Here is a 19193-nt window from a genome sequence, read left to right on the forward strand (position 1 = left end):
ATTTTATTTGCTGCACTACTAGTCATCTGAATATGAGAACCAAGAAAGGGACCAGGATTGAGTGGTAATCTGAGGTAATCTGTAATGTGTAGAATTTTTGTAAAGTTTTTCAAAATATCTACTTAAAACCAAAATTAAATATTTGAGGAGAATATTTTGCAGTCTGAAAGTGGCTACTTTAAGACCAGAGTTATCTGTCCAGTGCTTGTTGTTCAGTTTCCCTACTGAAATAACTGGAAAAGGACCTCAGCTTCTGAAATGTTGTGAAATTGCATCATAGCACGAGTAGCATTTTCATGTTAAATTGCCACAAAATAATTATGCAGATTTGCTCTGCAATGACAAATAAATATTTAATGTTGTGTTTCCATTTCCATCCTATAAGAATTAATAGTCAAATATTATTTTCAAATTGTTTCTTAATCAGTCATTCAGAATAAGAATCTGCTCTGAATTGTGATATGCTGTGTTACAGTTGATTTCTGTGATGGCTAGGATGAGATAGGCTTACTAAGCTTTTGTAGCTTTTTTGTGATTCTAATAATTTTGCTATGATTTATCTTGTTCTATATCTAACAAGCTCTTACATTTTCACTAATGTGAAAAACCTGTAAGCAGGTTTGATATGGAAACAGAATTTATTTTTGTGAAAAACAGATCAGCTGTGGAAGTAGAAAATATTAAAAAGTGAGTTTTATTATTTCGCAATGAAGTATAAAACTGAACTAGACTAGATGACCCTGTACAGTTATGTACTCAGCAGTGGAGATGCCAGAGACTGAATTCAAAAAGGTAATCAACCTGGTACACTGCATTGCACCTCAATGAAACTGCAGTGGACCTCCTAAGCTGTTGCCTGTGACTTGTGCAAGAGTATGGTTTACTCTAAAGAATGACACTAAAAATAGCATCATACTATGTCCTTAGTTGTGTCTTGATGAGTATCAAATAAATAAGCTTTGTTTACAAATGAAGCGTTTTTGTACTGTAGTGCTGCAGATTTAGCCTTAATTGAAAATTCAGTGACATGATTCTCTCTTGGTGCCCCATCATCCATAATCAATATTATATATGCCGACAAGAATGCCTTCAGTCAAAACCAAAACAAACTGCTAATAACTCTTAGCCTTCATTGGACCTGCAATGGTGTCATGGTTTAGGGTTTGTGTTATATGTCCTAAAAGGGAAACAATCTCTTAAGTGAACAACCTCTGCAAAATCCACAAGAATAAAATGAGGTGAAGCACAATCCTCTGTGCTTTTAGTACAGAAAAGAGTAGTTGAAGAGATTAATTTTGATGTTGCTTTAGGGCAGAATTGTTCTTAAATTTTAGCAATTGCATTTGAAGTAATCCTAGTAGTAATCCAAAAAAATCTGAAGGCCAATGAAAAATCAGTGCTAAAAATGCTTATTTTTTAGCTGTAATTTCAACTCTGGTTTGACAGTGCAATCTCGAGTTCTATTCTTACAACTCTCAGCAGTCAAATGAATCACATTTATTGTTGTCCTATGGATGAAAGAGGTATCTTGTTCTAATATCTTACCTTTTTAACTTTTAGTTGTTGACCTCCTTTACTGGCGAGACATTAAGAAGACAGGAGTGGTGTTTGGTGCCAGCTTGTTCCTGCTGCTTTCATTAACAGTGTTCAGCATCGTGAGTGTGACAGCTTACATTGCCTTGGCCCTGCTGTCTGTGACCATCAGCTTTAGGATATACAAAGGAGTTATCCAGGCAATCCAAAAGTCTGATGAAGGCCATCCATTTAGGTGAGGTTTTTCTTTTCATAAAAAAGTGTTTTGTTTTTGAGAACAGCATTATTGATCTTATTAAAAGCATTTGATGATGTATGCCATAATATTGCATAGTAATGTAAACATCCTCTGTACTGAGAAACCTGTTATCCAGACTATGATTACTCCTCCCCACCCCCATTCAGTTTTTCTCAGTAGGCATGAAAAATGGTAAGCAAAATGCATTGAGGACTTGGTACAGGGGATTTCCCTGGGAAGGCAAGATGATGTCAAGTTGCATTAAAAAACATAAGTACTTCAATGTAATGGATAATATGCACATTTTAAAATGGTGTAGCCTTTAAAATGTGAACCAGTGACAGATGGTGTACAAAATTTGAGGAACATTAAAGAGATTATAAGCTTCCAGGGTAGTTTATTTAGCAAAAATGAGAATAAATGCAGTAGGGAGTCTTTAACCATGTCCAAAAAGATTCTTTGGGGAATATTTTCAAGGAATACATTCTTAACATTTGGGTGTATAAGAGCACAGCCATGTTCTTTATGTGTAAAGCTGCCTTGTAATCAGTTGTTTAGATTTGGAGTCCAGGTTCATTGCAGCCTGCCCAAATAAGAAATCCAGAAACTTGGACTTTGAAGTAAATTGAAGGGTTGAAGTACTGAGTTAAACAGCTTCGTCTTTTTGAGAACCTTAATTGTTCTAAAAAATAAGCTAAGTCCTTGGTGCATACCATATATGTATTTTCCTGCAGTATGGGAATATGGTTATCTTTATTTGTGCTCTTTCCTGCGTAGAGTATGATCATACCTGTTATTGTAGAGCTGCCTTTTAAAAGCGGTAAAAACATAGTGATCTGTTAAAGTAATTACTAAGAGTGCATGTTTCCTGTTTTAATACCAGCTCTGTCTCACACTGACCGTACTTCCTTTTCTCCTTTTTTAATAAAAGAGTGTGTGGTTCAGTCTCAATTTCCCTTGCATCTTACAGAAACTTTGACTCCTTCTTTCCCACTGTTTTATTAATTTGGTGGCACTGCTAATTATTCTCATTCTCTTTTTCTCATCTTCAATGAGTCAAAGTGAAAGGGTTTCTCAAGTTTACCTCCGTTCCTCTCTGACTATACGTAGTGGCTCGTATGCCCAGTAGAAGCCAATCTCAACTTAAAACAGATGCAGGACAAAACTGTAGGAAAAAAAGTAGTATTTGCTTTCCATTTTTTGTTCTACTGTAGAAATATATCTGAACAATTGACAACAACATTCAGTATAGCAATGTTAGATACCTACCTTCTGTAAACTCAGTTCCTGTTTTTCCCCATCAAGGCTTTTTGTGGCATTCCTTTGTTTCTTTTTAGGGTAAAGCATTCCTCCTTATAGTTCCCCCAGTAGTCCTCTTTAGTAGCCAGACAGCATTTCCACATTAACCAGTAAGTTCTTTCTTAGAGAACAACTGAAACTTGTACTATTATTTCTAAGAATACCGATATTACTAAGAGGGTTCCAGATATCCTTGTCCTATATACCTGGTTGTTTAACTTTCATGTGTATAGCTTCAGCTGCGAGAAGGATGTTTATAGGGGAATTCACTTTGACAGTGAAGAACACATACATGTGATCAGTTTACTTTTTTTTGGTTCAGATACTGAATATCTGGCTGATGAGCTAAGGAGGGTATGTGGGTTCAAGCTAAGTGGATAGCAGAACATGGATATGCAGCCTTGAAGTGGTTGCCATTTAAAGTATTTGAATTTGTTTAGGGACTTTTTACAACACCATGTTTAGCTTTCCCTTAAAGGATATAGGCAGAAGCTTCTGCTATTCTTTTTTTCTATTAGAAAAACCCCAGCAGTCTTGCAGGACGTTTTACATTTGTCTGAGAAACATAGAATAGTCTGGTAGAATATTGGACTTCTAAGGGCTTTTTTTCTAATACAGTAGCAAAAACCATAGGATCATTTGCATGTTCTCTCTGTCTTTTTTAATACATTAACCTTATTAATGTAATAATATTAATGTAATAGATGCCAGCGTGTGCTGAGAAGTATTAAGAAACTTTTGTAGGCCAAACAGCAAGTGCATCAGTGGTGCTGGACGCTGTTTTGGCCACTCATAATCCTTGTAGTCTGCGTTAGAGCTCTAGCACATACTAGTGCATGCATCTTTCTTTTTCTTTTTTTTTTTTTTCCATCGTTTAAATAAGCCTCTGTGTGTGACTTGATAAATACAGTAGCACAATGTAGCAGTGAGAACAAAAGATATTATTTCTTTTAATGCATTTTTTCTCTTTTGGAGGTTCACTTTTGTCACCTAAGAATAACTTAGGCTAGATCTAGCCTATCTTTTTAGCACTCTTCACACTCACAGTTTTTTCTTTATAACAACTTACTGTGTGGTGATATTGTTGTTTTGGCAAAACTTTGTAGTGAATTTCATATTTCCTTACCCCCAACCCCTTCTCCTTTCAGGGCTTACCTGGAATCTGATCTAGCTGTGTCTGAAGAGCTTATTCAGAAATACAGTAATGTTGTGCTTGGTCACATTAATGGCACAGTCAAAGAGCTGAGACGCCTCTTCCTAGTTGATGATTTAGTTGATTCTCTGAAGGTAAGTTTGCTTTAGCTGTAGAGATGACAGACTTGTGCTGCTGCGTAAATGTTTTTCTTACTGACCTAGAAGGTTAGAAAAGCTTGTTGTTCATTCACATTTACAATAAGTAATAATATCTTTGGCTCTGTATAAATTAATACTGAGTTTTGTCTATTGGAAGTACTGAGCATTTTGGCTTTGGTTTTTGAGGAGCATATTCATTTCTTAATGTGTTTAAGTGAACTCTATAGAGTTCTGCATGCAGTAATAGTGTGAATAACTTCATTTGCACTTTTGAATGGAAAATTGAAATGAGCTCTGGCTGCATCCAGGTTGGCCATTACACCTCCTTGCTGGTGCTTAAAAGCAGAAGCCTTTTAAGAAAACAAGACACTGGTTCAGCATGGCCTTACAAAATGTGTCACTGCAGTGTATCTCTTCCTCTTAAAAATCTGAATTTAGGGTAGATTGGCACAGTTTGGATTTGTTTTTGTTTTCTGTACTGAGCCTAGTAAGCGACTAGCAACAGTTAGTTCCCTTAAACGGTAGAAGTTCTGATGTCCCTGTCTTTGCTCTTTGCTTTTGATGAAGAGGAATAATGGAGACTGAATGATGCCCCTTATTTTGCTGGGAAGGTGGACACTTTATTCCAGTCCCAAGGGTTTATTGATTACTGTATTGGAGGGAAATTTGGATGTGAATAACTGTTTCTTTGCAAGTTACTTTGCCTAAAACATGCAGTATTGAGTAACTGGTATCTCAGTATGTTCAAGTAGTATTTAATGTGCTTTAAGCAAAATTAACAGTGAAGAAATGAGGACAGGGAAGAGGTTGAAGATACTTCAGTTTTGTTCTGTGACAATTACATTCTCTTCTTTTGATCTTACTGTCTTTGTTTTTCAAATAATTGTTTACTGAGTTTGAATCTTGAAATGAAGTTGCATTTATATTCCAGTAAATCTCTTATTTAGAAAGTGCTTTGTAAAGTCCTTTGAGTTGTAGTGGAGATTGGCAGAAAGGCTTTTTAGCAAGGCTTGGAATATAATAGGAAGGATCCTATAAAAGTCTTTGTATTTTGCCATGGAAATTGGAGGCAGATTTGTGAATCCTACCCACAGCTTCTAAATCCAGTCCCTCACTGTTCTCGTACTTCATCACAGCGAAGGCTTTGTGCTGCTGCCACAGTAGATGTGAGTGTTGCAGCTGGTGCTGTGCACGTCTCCCACAGTACGAGTCTTTTCCCTCTGGAGAATGGTGAGATCGTCAGGCGCTCGAGCTGGTACCGAGGATCTGCTGCTCGTGATACAGGCTGGGTTTTGCCAAGGGAGAGTGGAGGGGAGATAGGATATTACCCCAGGGTTTCACGTCCTTCTGGGGAGAGGATCTTATTTTCAGGTGTGATTTTGTACACAATTGATATTGCTACAATCATTTTATGGCAGAATGGCTTAAATGGGCCAGTTGCTGTCTGTGCCTTGGTGGTGTTTCCACAAAGGGATTGCATTTTGGCAGTGATCTCTCACTGTCACCCTACGGTCTGTAGGAAGCTGTGTCGCCTTCATGCTTCAGTGACTGAGTTGCTTAGGATTCATCTACAGCATTGTGGCCTTGACCAAAAGAATTATTGTTGTGTGACCAGAGTTACATTTTTGATCATTTAAATTTGATGTGTGGGAGAGGAAAAGAGCATATTCTTTGTTTATTATGTTTTTAATAACATTAAGTTTCAGTGTTTAAAGAAAGATTATTTTGCTTTAAGTCTTATTTGGATCTGATTAAAACTGGGTGCATCATAGGCAAACTGACAGTCACAAAGGGGGGGAGGTTGTAATTCTTTAATAATTATGAAACCCTTTTTGATGCATTCCTACATACCAGTTACGAGGATTTCCACTCCATTTTTATAGTGATCACAAACCCTTCCAGTCAAGGAAAGGGAAGCAGTGAATAGCTGTGAACTGCTCTTTCAGCAACACTGTCTTTCAAAGGAATGCCATTAGGGCAGATTATGTTAGAAGTAGAATTCATTCCTGACAGAATGTCTTCGAGGCACTCTAATTGCTTTTAAAATGATATGGAGATGTTTATTCAGCTGAACTAATTCATTTTGCCCTCTCGTTTTCTGGCATTTAAAACATTTTATATAGGTTAATTAGTCTATTTTATAGTTGGGAGCAAACCTTGTATGAAACCAGTGAATGTCAGGACAGTTTACAGGCAGTTACTGATTTGGAGGGTTTGTGCTTGAGGAGAACATTAACGTGCTGAGTTTTTATATAACAGAATGGCTCTGGATTGAAGGGGAGGGAGGGGTGGAAGAACAAACCTTGGCTCATGTAATTTAAACATCTTCACTATAGGAAACAGCATGTTTGTATATAATTAAAGTTACGAAGCTTTAATATAGAATCTGTCTGCAGGCTGGTTTATTGTGTGTAACAATTCTAGCTGTAAATTATGTCTCAGTGTTAAGGTTTTTTCTTTTTTATTAAACAGTGCTTCAATCATGAAAGTTAAACTGGGTTCTAAATATTTATGCTGCACAAGGAAAAGTTCCTTGCAGCTTTTCAGCTGAAATTCCTAAAGAGCCCTTGCTAGCGAGTCCCAGGAAAAACTGTACTTTGTCCTGATGTGCAGCATTTGATCCCTCACTGCGCAATCACTAGAGTTTCTGTTCTGACACTGAGGCAAGTTGCCTTCAATTTGTCATTGCTCAACTGATGTTTTGGAAATAGAGCTCTTTGCTAATTTGAACTATTTTATAGTAAAGAAACTGATACATGGGCATTCTTGATTTGTCATTAAATTGGGTGATGCTTTGGGTTACCAGAGAGTCATTAGTTATTGGAATAAGATAGGAAAAACTTGGTTCAATCCATCAGATATATCAGTTTCCTCCTTGTGTATCATTGCAATATGCAGTGAACTTGGGCCCTTGCATTCCCTTCTGTCCTGTATGGAGTGTGTGGGAAGAGCAGAATTATCTTTGTAGGTCAGTCCTGGGTTTCCTTCTGCTTATTTTCTATCTTAGAGCTTATTGTTTGAAGTGTTTAAACATATTTGCAGTAAGCCTTCTCTGCAAAGTTCTCTGACTTTGTCTCATTTCTAAGAAGAAGGGAGAAAAAGAAAAGGACAAATACATCAATCGGTTGAGACCAACACTTTAATCCCTGGAATCTTCCGTATGTGTTAATTGTCAGAAGTGTGTGAAGACAGAAGCTGTTGCCAGAGGGGGTTTTGTGTTTCTTGCTGAACTTCATATGTTTTGGTGGCCACAGCCTTTGAAACAGGAGCCGTCCCTTACTGAAGATTTGTAGTCAGAAGGCAGCGAGGAGAGGGGCTGGTTTCAGAGTGGTTCCTCCTCCTGCCCAATACAAATAAGTGAAGTGGATAAAAACTGCATGCACAGCCCAGGTCATCATTAAACCCTGCCACTGCTTTGAATGGACTTTGGGAAGAGCAAAGCCTGTTTTGGTCAAATGTCAATTCCTGGATTTTATTTGGCCGTAAATTCAGTGCTTCTTAATTTAATTGAATATTTTGGTGATAGTTCTGACAGCTGTTGGTCTTCTGGATTGATTCATGTCTATTACCCTCTGCTTACATGATCTCAAGTTTTCTGACTTAGTCTTTATTAATGCTGCTGAGTTTAATGTTACTAAAGGTTACCTGGGTAGGCTGGTGCTTCACTTTTGTAATTATTTTCATGCAGAGGATACTTTGGAAAGGTGTCAAGATGGTTTTCTGTGCATGCTTGAAGTCAGCATGTTTATTTTACTGAATGCACAGAGTGTACCAGAAGTTTCTGTTCAGAATGATCATAAACTTGGGTTTTTTGTGCTGTAGTAAAAGTTTTAGGCTTTCCTCCTTTTCCTGGGAAGGGGACACACTGCACGTACAGACTTGTTTGGAAAGCAGAACGTTTGAATGCTCCGTAAAAGCATGTTGTGCAAAGTGGCTGGCAGCCAGCTCTTGCCCTGGCATTGCAGAGCAGAACTGGGCCAAGGTTTGAATGAATCATGAGGGAGTCTAGAGAAATCTGCTTTATTTTTCTTGATAAACCTGCTGAACTCCTTCAGTAGGAGTGCAGTTGATGATAATGTTGCAATCTTGTCTCATGCTTAACTTCATGCTGCTGGTGCTGCTTATGTCACATCTAGAAGGAACAGACAGATAAAGAACTGCCTCATTTGCAAATAGTCCTAGTTAATTTTGAATAGGACCACGTCAACTGAAGATCCTGAAGTACTAACCTTTACTTTCGTTACAGGGCTCATGCAATTAAGCTTGAATTAATTCTCATGCCCTTACCTTACTGTGGCTATTGATTTTTGTTTTGTTTTATTTGATTGATTTGAATGTTTACATTTAAGAGAAACTAAAAATGAATATTTGGATCCATAATTTTTGAGTAATTCTACTGTAGTCTAAATCTTTGCCCTCTTCTTTCTGTTTCATCCCATGCCCACAGTACTTCAGCATCCTTTCCTCCCCCCTTCCAGTGCTTTGTACCCATCTTGTAGTTTTGTGCATCTCCTGCTTACTGGAGTGCTTCACCTTCGGTTGTTCCCTGTGCCTAGCTCTTCTCTCACTGATACCAGCTGCAGCGTCCGCACTGTGTCTCTATGGCTGCTCCAGTGCTTTGTGGTGTCTTTCACAGAAAATAACCAGATGTGCTTAGTTGATGAGAGGGCCAGGGGTCTCATCTGTGCTCTGCACTATGCAAAGCATAATTCAGTGCTTAGCGAGTAATAAGCACAGCTAAATCTGCTACATCTGGCATCCAGATCCAGCTTCTGCTCAGTTGCTGATGGACTGTGCAACACTAGAAGAAACCAGCTAGTTTTTCTTGCGGAGGAATCCTACACAGAAATAGAGCTGGCAGCCTTCAGCCCCCATGTCGCATAGGTCAGAGGTATGCTTGGGACAGGCTGCGGGCCAGCATGCTCCACCTGGCAGAAAACTGAGGGTTTGTAATTTCTATAGATCTTTGTGTAAAACTAATGAAGCAGAGCAGAGACTCTGCACAACAGAGATTTGCCTGAGTGCAGTGTCAGCAGGGTGGCAGTGGGGAAGGAACAGCGTCTAGGTGTGAGTTAGTATATGAAGCCAGAAATCAAAGCAATGTGATGATTTAGGTGTCTGTTAACAGAAGGCCATCTTTGCTTCTGAACTTATCTCTGATTTAAAGCTTTCTTCCATCTTAAGTTACTTCTGAATACTTTCCTGAATATTTTGGTACCCTAAGCCTTTAGGTAAAAAGACAAACAAGCCAACCTTGCCCCATTAGCTTCCAGATGGGTCTTTCATCTTCATGTGACAGAAGCACCTGCCTGATCTAGTCCGCAGTTCATTGAAACCTTTGCTGAGCTGAAGTGCGGTTTTAATAGTTTGGGCTTGAGCAGCACCGAGGGGTGGGTGAACTCCTGGCTGGCTGCTGGGCTGCCACCAAGCAAACAACTTGCTTTTTTCTGGCTCCGTCTCCATGTGCTCTGCCACATGCCATCCCTTTAACCTCCCACTTGCATGTCTTGTCTCATCTCTGTGAAGGGTGTGAGGTAGGAGTGGTGTTTGCCCATCATTATTAAATGCTGGATTGTATAAATGCAGAGTGCATTGAGCAGTCACTAACAGCTTTTGGTCACTGCTGACTTGGGCTGAATTCAGCCAGATGACCTAGAAGCAAGAGACCGTATCCTATTACTAAACCCTTTGACCATTTAGTCACTCATCTATAATTACATTTGATGTACAAGTATGAAGTAAAGTGTGGAATATTTTAGCTTCATGTGGACTTAGAGAAATTATCTCACTGAATGGTCTAATTTATGCATTCTTATAAGACTGATTGTGAGCTAATACACTTTTTTCCTTTTAGTTTGCAGTGTTGATGTGGGTATTCACTTATGTTGGTGCCTTGTTTAATGGTCTGACATTACTGATACTGGGTAAGTGTTTTAAATAGCGTTAGATACGTAGCATACAAACTAACAATCCTGGAAAAGTACTGAAGTCAGCTCGATACTGTGAGGCCATTCCTATGTTACTTAAGAGTATATCAAGACGATATAGTTGTGTGTCCTTTTTCTAGGACATTGATATCAGTGCAGAACTGAAGTTTCAAATTACGTTGTTGAACTTCTTGAAGCTGCTGATTCTCTAGACAATGTATCATCATTGAAAGCATGTTCACTTGTGCTTTTCCCTTTCAGAGTTAGCCTTGCTTTAATATTATTGTTGTGTTGCAACTTCAAGGAGGTACGAACTGGTTTTGGTCACACCCCACTGAAGATAAAGTTTATGCTTCTGGTATCCTAAAGGCAGCTGATTGGAGTCGTCAGATGCATAGATTGGCATAGCCACAAGCCTAAGTGTCCTTTGTGAGGAATTTGCAAAACCTGCAGTGAGAATATGAGCTGTGATCATACTCACTGTACTGTTAACAAGACCTAGAGAATAGTGTGCCTCTTCCTCATAGGAACTATTTAAATTACCTGCCAACAATTTTTGTGTGTGGTTTAGTTATTTCTTTTTCTTGCATCTTAAAAAACAAAACAATGTCAAGCACTGAAAACTAGTCTGTTCTGTTTGAACACCATTCCCTTTGTCCATGCTTACACCTTTGGTCTGTTGCTTTCCAGCTTTGATTTCGCTCTTCAGCGTTCCTGTTATTTATGAGAGACATCAGGTGAGTGTTTAATATGATTATTAAATACACCTTGAAAATGTTTTGATGAAATGAATTTTAGTTTATTTTTAATTCTTGTGTTTCTGCTTCAATTTTCAAAAGTTTTTAAGCTTTTAAAACACAGGTCTGTAACCATGAGTCAGTGCAAGGGCAAGAGAAAGCAAGTTCACTTTGAAAGTCCAGACTGCACGTGCTTTCCCCTCCTTTTTGGTGGAAGTGTAAGAAGACTTCCCAAACAAGCAGTTACAAAAAAGGCCTGCTTGACCAGGTTTTGCCTTCTGTCTCTCTGATCCAGATTTGGACAGGACTAAAGCAGTAATAGGTAGGATATGTTAATCCTGATGCAAGTATTTTCTAAACAATTTCTGAAGAAACTTCTTCGGAGCCGGTGTTCAGGATTTGTATCCTGAAATTCCATGGATTTTGTAGCCCCAGGAACAAGTGGGAGATGTTCAGCACAATCCAGTGCTGCTTTAGTGGATAGACTGGCATAAAGGAAGGAGATAAAAAGACAAAATAAAATGAGTACTATTAAAATATAGCAGAACTGAGCAGAAACTCAGAACTGAGCAGAAACTATCTGTCAGGATGTGGCACAGGAAGGGGATAAGCCAGCTCTGGTTTAACAGTGCCTTCTCCTCTTTCTAAAACAACCCCTCTTTATGAAGGCCAGGCTGGGACTTGGAAAAGAGAAAGGAGGGCGCTGTGAGCAGATGACTCCGCTCTGAGCTCCTCTATAACCCAAGAAAAGAATAAAGTATTCTGAACTGAAGGAAATCTGTAGCCCTTAGGGAAGATGATGGACAATTTGTGTGGCTTAACCCTGGCCCTCAATCCTCTTGATCAGCTGAACGCTGCTGTCGAAGGCATAAGCCATTTAACGTGCCCAGCCCACCTAAGAAGCTTGATTGTCTGTGGTGCCGAGGGGATGTGGAGGAGTTGATAGCCCCTTGCTCGGGGCCTCGGTTGTGCACCCTCGTGTTGGAGCAGCCTGGGCATGAGGCGGAGGTGGAACACTAGTGACTGGTTTGATTAAACAGCAGCCGGGGAGGGATTTATTTGCGTATTACCGCTCATCCCTGCGGTTGTGCGCTCTCCCAAAGGCGATTGCTAGTGCCGGCTACGGCTGAAGCAGCAGGATCTCCCGCAGAGAGCTGCGGTGGGCAGGGCAGCCCCGGGCTGCTCCTTGGCACAGCGGCCCCGGCGTCTGCCTTTGTCCTGGGAAGCTCTTGCCTTTTGTTGGTCACCAGTCGCAGTCGAGGGAGCTTTATACTGGAAACGGACTGAGTGGAGCTGAACTGGGAGGTGAACACACACAGGCTCCTGACTTCCTTCTGTCCCATTTTTTTCCTGTAAAGCATGCCTCTGACTACCCCGCAGCAAAGTAACTCCTTAGAAGGGTCAGTCTGAAAGCTAACATTTCTTGTCTTAAATTTCAGGCCCAAATTGATCATTATTTGGGACTAGTGAACAAGAATGTCAAAGATGCGATGGCTAAGTGAGTTATTTTTTTGTTTCACTTTATAAATAATGTTTGAGAGTTCTTGATATGTGTGTACTGTTTCTGTATATAACATACATTATGAACATTAGTCATGGAATGAAAGGCCTTTTTTATTTAAATAGAAGAATGGTTATGAAATCAGCTCCTTTCCTGCTGATACAGTTGTTACTATTGGACGATACTTGAGTCACACATTTCTAATAAAAATTGATTTATTTGAAACCATTAGGTGAGGGGTAAATAAAGAGGAATTTAGCAGTTTTAGCTGTTTCTGAGTGTAATTGGTAGTTTTGTGTTGCCATAATGATTATGTTCAGACTGGTGGGTTTTTTTAAGAATACATTCATACCTACATTTTTTTCCCCTTGCTAAAGTGCTGTTTTCCTCTTCTTACAGGATCCAAGCAAAGATCCCTGGGTTGAAGCGCAAAACTGAGTAAAAAAATCTGAAGCAACTTACCAATAGGAAGTTCATCTTTTAAGGGGGAAAATACTCATCTGGATTTACATAGGGAGGGTCAGGGAATAGCAAAACCCTTGACATTGCAGTGCAATTTCACAGATCTTTATTTTTTAGCAACGCAGTGTTTGAGGAAAAATAACTGTTTTGACTGCCACGTGTTTCATCATCTTAAGTATTGTAAGCTGCTATGTATGGATTTAAAAACTAATCATCTTTCTTTATCCTGTGTGCAGCACTGGCTAATACAAAAAGATTTGAGAAAGCTGTACATTTTGCTTCATCAGAGGTAGTCCCTGCTGCGTTCAAGAAGAGGTAGTGCAGGTGGATTGGAGGGTAACACTTCCCAGTTTGTGCACTGTGTATGGTCTGTGTAGATTGATGCAGATTTTCTAAAATGAGATGTTTTAGAAGAATATACCATTTTAGCAAGTTTTGAAAAATCTTGCCTTTTTGGTATGAGTATAGCTGTATTGTGATTTTATTGTTTTATCAATTGCCAATATATATATATATATATATATGTGTTTCACAAAGCTTAGATCTTTCAGCTGCTCTACAGTGCTTCATACTTCAGAGAATTGACTGATTTCTGGACTAGCTCTGTAGCACACAAGCTTAAAAATTTAAAATGTCTCTGTAAACACTATCAGCTGTTTGAAAAAAACAAAAAGGAATGAACAAAGGAACCTCCACATACATTTAAAATAATAAATAAATTACAGCATACACTTTGCACAAGCATACAGTAGTTGATTTTAAGTAAATACTTAAACAGTCTCTCAAATCCTGATAATCTGTGGACCGAATATGTACTGCTGCAATTGTTGTTTGGAAACTTAAAACCTTGTTATGCAAGAAATTATAAATGAAAATTTATACACTTGCAGTTTAAGCTGTATTGAACTAAGTCTGTGGAATGCATTGTGAAATGTAAAAAAAAAAAAAAAAAGAAAAAAACAAACAAAAAACCCCGAAAAACCCAAGTATCAATAAAGCTTATAGACATAAAATAGTATCGGTATTTTGCTTTCCTGAGGCAAGTTTTAATATATTTGTGTTTATTTTTGTTTAAATCCATCGTGACTAAATATCCATTGTACCTGGTGGTGGTAATAGCTTTTCAGATTTATTGCAATGTGGCTAGGTGGATTTTTCATGATATCTTTTCATATGTGCAGTGTGAAGCAGTTTGTTGAGTTCTAGTTTTATTTGATGTCCTGAATAGCTGTGTGTTGGCCAGTGATGCCCAGTTAGGCCTGTAGTTGTGTAGCACAGATCTGTGCCTGCAGCGAGGAGGCCTCTGCTCTGACTGCGTCACCACCACCTCTGGCTGGGCAGGCAGCGTGGCGACCGGGGGGTAACTGCGCAACTCCAGTTTCGTGTTGTGAGTTGGTTATTGAAAATTGTGAAAGATGAATTTTAAGATTGTTTATGCTAAAAGAAGTAATAATCCTTGCTTTCTTCTTATTTTGGAGATCGCGATGTATACAATGTTCTAGTTTGAGGGAAATTTTGATACAAGTCCAATAACTTTCAGATCAACTTAAGTCTGATGATTTAAAGAGAGCTGGACAATGAAAACTTATATTCAAATTTATTTGAGACACAGATTTTGAATTAATAGTATCTTGACCATTTAAAAATAAATTCATGCATTAATACTTTAATTTACAGTATAATACATCATCACTTCTGAACATTTTATACATAAAACCAAACAATATAAACATACAAATTTGTTTAAAGTGTTTTCCTGACAGACACTATTGCTGTTAGATATTTTTCACATCACCATTTAGTAATTCCTTTTGCTGCACAACTAGTTTTATTCAGGATACAATCAATGTGAAAGGCAAACATTACAACATAGGCAAAAAAGGTATTCACTAACATCACCACCTAACATGATTACATAATATGATCAAGATTTCTTTTAAAAAAAACTGCATAGGGACTCTTATTATGTATCTTGACAGACTGATCTTCTGTATAGTAATATAAGGCATTAATAAATTCCATTTTAAAAAAAGGTGATTCTTTGAGGTTGCTGAAGCACTTTTGTGTGTTAAATATACATTGAGCCACTCCTTTAATTGGATATTCCTGGCATCTGTCATTTGTATGATATTCTATATCCAGCCGCTAGCTTCTCACTAAATATGAGTGGGAATCAGAACTGGTTTGGCAGGAAGTTCCCTAGTTCAAACCTTAAGTCTTCTGAATTGGGATTAAAGCAGTATTTAACACTTCCTTTCGAACACTATGCTTAAAGTCAAAATGTTTTATTTTAGCCTTTACTACTTTTGGTTAAAAAATAGTCTTTAAAAGAAAGGGCTTTTCAAAACATGGATGTGCTCCATGCTTGATGTGTCAAAAATCTGCTTTGATGTTGCCCACATTGTGTATTCCTTTCTAAACTATTTAAAAACAACAACCAAAGTTCCTGCTGTCCTCTCCCTCCTCCTAGTAGCTTTGGTTTTGACAAAATGCTGCTTAACAAAGGTTGAGCAGCGCTAATCACTTGTGGTGACTAGCTATAGATGGTCTTATGGTCTCCACTGCTAGATGGGGGGAGACTCTGCTCCCCTGATCACCCTGGCCTTGCGCTACTTTGGCCCTGTGGTAGCTCTGGCAGTGGTGGCACCGATGCAGGTGCGAGGGGAGTCCAGTGTTAGCAAAGATGAGGCTTTTCTCACTAGTAGATGTGCCAGCATGGTTCGTCTGCTACTTCTAGGCAGCATGGACCTAGCTGCCAGCAGAGGGGTGGGCAGTTTTGAGGACTGCTGTAGCAGCCCTTCATTGATGTTCACCTGGGATGTCTTCAGAAGCCCAGCCTGAGGGCAGTGTGGGACGTAGTGATTCTTGGAAACCTTCAAAGCGCTTTTTTTCCTATAGGTTTAGTAACTAGTGCCTGTGAAAGTAACTAAATGGGGAGAATACAGGAACTACCTCATTGTTTGCATTTAAGCTCCCTGAAACAAATCTCTTCATGCTCCTTTTCTCCATGTCCCTTTCCCCTTATTCACCTTCAGAGTTGAGCTTCAAATTCTGGCTGCAATCTACTGTCATGAACCAAACACAGGCAGCTTATTGGGAGGTGTAACGTACTCAGGAACTTGGCCTTGGAACAAAACATTTGTTCTTGCTCTTCGAAACATCCTGGGATGCATTTGTGAACATATTAACAACAGAAGCAGAAAAAAATGTAATGTAAGTACACATCTGGAAAAGGTGTTAATGGTTAGCCCTCCTGTGAAAGTTATAGCACCATATGTTGAAAGCAGACATTGGTGGGAGGCAAGATTGTAGCCCATACTACTGGAAAATCGTTCAAAGGCACTTCATGAATAGAAAACTTACTTAGCCAAATAAATATATTTTAAAATAAAATGGACTTCCAAAATGATACTTGCTCCTTTGATTACTGAAAGCTGAAGTATGAATCCAGCATGCTCATTAAAACCTTGCAGTTTACTCAATGTGCCAAATTCTAAACATGAGTTTTAAGCAGGTGTGAAAACACCAGATTTCTTGAACAGATGTCCAAGCCTTTAATTTTGAAATTATGCAAATTAAAGTGCCCATTTTCTTGGTGTGCTACCTTTGCAGATATAGTTTGAATAACACAGTATAAAGCAAAAGCAGCTTAGTGATTGAACTGTTCATCCCTTAGGCCTTGCCTGGATTACAGAACTATTCCCTTTTAAACTTCAGCTTCCTTCTCAAGGATGTTGTGGTTCAAATGCAGGATGGTATTCTCCTCTATGGCCACACCAGTAGTCTGAAAATGTGCAGTCCATGCAGCATTGTGTGGAAATCACAGCAGCCGAGGGGTTAGAGGCATTCATGGCTCTCCAGGCCAGAGCAGTCACTTGGTGGTGGCAGTAACAGCAGCAAGATTTGTCTTTCAAAGACATCGCCATACAAATACACTACAAAGAAATCAATAGTAAAGTTATTTCTAAGTAAGTAAGTTGCTGATAAGCTTCAACACATTATACTAAGAGAAATGGCATTAGGGAAGTAGCAATCAGGGTGCTTCGTGTACTTGTAGCTCTTAATTTTGCTTTACCTAGAGTCTTCCTATTAAATCTATATTTACCAAGTTATACAGTTAATGGTCAAAGTCCAGCACTGCAATGCACTTTCTGGTAAGAAACTTGATCATTGTAACTGTTTTGCCCACCAGTTCCATACATGTGCTGTCAGGCAGTGAAGGACTAAAATTTGGAAAAGCTATTATTTTACTCTGTATAGTTAAAATTTGGCTCAACAATTTGTCATTAGAACAATATGGACAGAACAAAGTCAGCTGATAAGCTTTCCCAACTTCATATATTAGTTTGCAGACTGCAGGATGAGAATTTAGGTGAGTTTGTCCTTGTGTTTCCACACCACAGCTTTGCTTGTCAGTGCGCCCTGTCACTGTTCAATGCCTTTTCAGAGAAACACATTGCAAATTTTTTTCAAGCAAGAAGAAGAAAACAATTTCCAGGGTTCTCTTAGTTCCACCATCACTGCACAAATGATTGTTCATGCCAGCTGCTTTGAAAAGCAGCTTGTCTAGTGCAATGGGAGGAGCGTTAAACTCATTGCAGAGCGGTGAATGAAAATCACTGACTTTACGGCCCTAAAATGCCAGTGGCTAACCTGCAAGCTTGCTGCGTGCTGCTTAGCGGCATGCTGCACTAGCCAGGAGATAACGGTTTTGTGGCTTAGGAAAAGATGCATCGTCTCGAGCCCTGGCAAAATGACTCAAGCCTGCAGCCTCTGGTTTAGGTCAAGGTACAGGCTTGTATTTTTCCTCTTAGGTGAGTGTAACTAGCTGATGCTTGGAGATGCTTTCCCTGATGCGCATCTGTTAAATGTTAGCGCTTCTGCCCTTTTATTTCCTGCCTCACTGCGGTTCTTCTGTGCTAAGCTGTTTAGCAAGGTTGTGGGCACTTGCTATTTAACCACATGCAGTTCTGTTCCTCATATCTCTGCTCTCTGTTATGCTTGGTAATAATCCTGTTTTACAGAGTGGGGTGGAAGCTCATATGGGGAGGGAGGGTTATACACATGGGCTTGCTCACCCCCCCCCCCCCCAGCTTTCTCTTCTCTGCCTCCTTCTCCTCTTTCTCTTTCTCCTTCTCCTCCTTCTCTTACTTCAGGAGCCTTCTGAGCTTCCTTGAAATGTCTCTTTCTAAATCTGTCTGGCCGTCTGTTCAGCCGAATTCTTGCACTACCCTTTGCGCTGAGGGTGCTGGCCAGTTATTTCGGTGTGAGTGACGGCCCCAGCAGCTGTTTTTGTCTGCGCTGGAGCCCGCAGCTGCGTGAGGTTCCTGCACCAGCAGTGCGCAGCGCCATGGGCTTCCCAGGCACACGACTAGCAAGTGCTGCAACAGTTGTCACTTAGGGAAGTCTGCTTGTTTCAAAGAGACTATCAGAATTATTTGCCCCCCCTTTTTTTTTAAGACACCTTTTATGGGGCTGGCAGCAGGCAAAGTTTGTTTTATAGGCAGGCATAGTGACTTGACGTCAGGAAGTTCATTATGGAAAGTATTACCAAAAAAAAGAAGAATTCAGCAAGTCTAGCTACCACTGTCTGTCCCCTGCTCTGTGAGCATCATCTATAGTGGAACTGCCAGGGGGGTGCGATAATCCTATTTTCAGAGGAAAAAGGAAAGAAAGGAAGGAAGGAAGGAAAGAAAGAAAGAGAAAGAAAGAAAAAAAAAGAAAAAAGCTTACTGTGCCATACATACACAGATGGACCAGGTGGAAGGTAAGGCAGAAGCTGCACTTGCAATGCTGCGCTGGGGAGCAGCAATGCTTTAACAGGAGTGTCTACACTGGCGTGCCCATTGCGCTTCCTCTGTACAGGGACCTCCCCTGCCCGAGCTCGGCTCCGCGTGTTTGTGCGTTGTGGCACTGAGCAGCACCTTCTAGGCAGGGTGCGCTCTCTCTCCCTCTCTCTCCCTCTCTCTCTTCCTTCTTTCTTTTCCCTTTTTTTTTTTTTTCATATTTCTTTTCTCCCTCTAGAAGGTTGTGGCAGGACAGGGAGCTGGGTGCTGCCGCAGTGCTCAGACCTGGGGGGGGGGGGGGGGGGGGGGGGTGCCAGGGGCTCAACAGGAGCAGTGGGGGGCTCGGGCAGGAGCAGGAGCGCTCAGCCAGCGCTGCCCTGCAGACACTGCCTAGCTGGCGGCCGCGCTTCAGCCCTG

General features: G+C 39.9%; 2 protein-coding genes across 16 annotated transcripts in view; one reads left to right on the forward strand and one right to left on the reverse strand.

Annotated features, from left to right (window-relative positions):
• The window catches only part of RTN4 (reticulon 4), a 68660-nt gene extending 53633 nt beyond the window's left edge, over window positions 1–15027 (forward strand). For all 14 annotated transcript variants that reach the window (XM_062571676.1, XM_062571674.1, XM_062571677.1 and 11 more), the window contains 6 exons: window positions 1561–1768; window positions 4219–4357; window positions 10218–10287; window positions 10981–11027; window positions 12467–12525; window positions 12928–15027. In XM_062571676.1, coding sequence (XP_062427660.1) covers window positions 1561–1768; window positions 4219–4357; window positions 10218–10287; window positions 10981–11027; window positions 12467–12525; window positions 12928–12970 — 566 coding nt within the window. In that variant the 3' untranslated portion in view covers window positions 12971–15027. The remainder of the gene's footprint in view (window positions 1–1560; window positions 1769–4218; window positions 4358–10217; window positions 10288–10980; window positions 11028–12466; window positions 12526–12927) is intronic.
• Window positions 15028–16526: 1499 nt separating this feature from the next.
• Window positions 16527–19193, reverse strand: part of EML6 (EMAP like 6) — a 147566-nt gene continuing 144899 nt past the window's right edge. For both annotated transcript variants that reach the window (XM_062571667.1, XM_062571668.1), the window contains one exon: window positions 16527–16925. In XM_062571667.1, coding sequence (XP_062427651.1) covers window positions 16901–16925 — 25 coding nt within the window. In that variant the 3' untranslated portion in view covers window positions 16527–16900. The remainder of the gene's footprint in view (window positions 16926–19193) is intronic.

Source organism: Rhea pennata, chromosome 3 (assembly GCF_028389875.1).
Source record: "Rhea pennata isolate bPtePen1 chromosome 3, bPtePen1.pri, whole genome shotgun sequence".
NCBI lineage: Eukaryota > Metazoa > Chordata > Aves > Rheiformes > Rheidae > Rhea > Rhea pennata.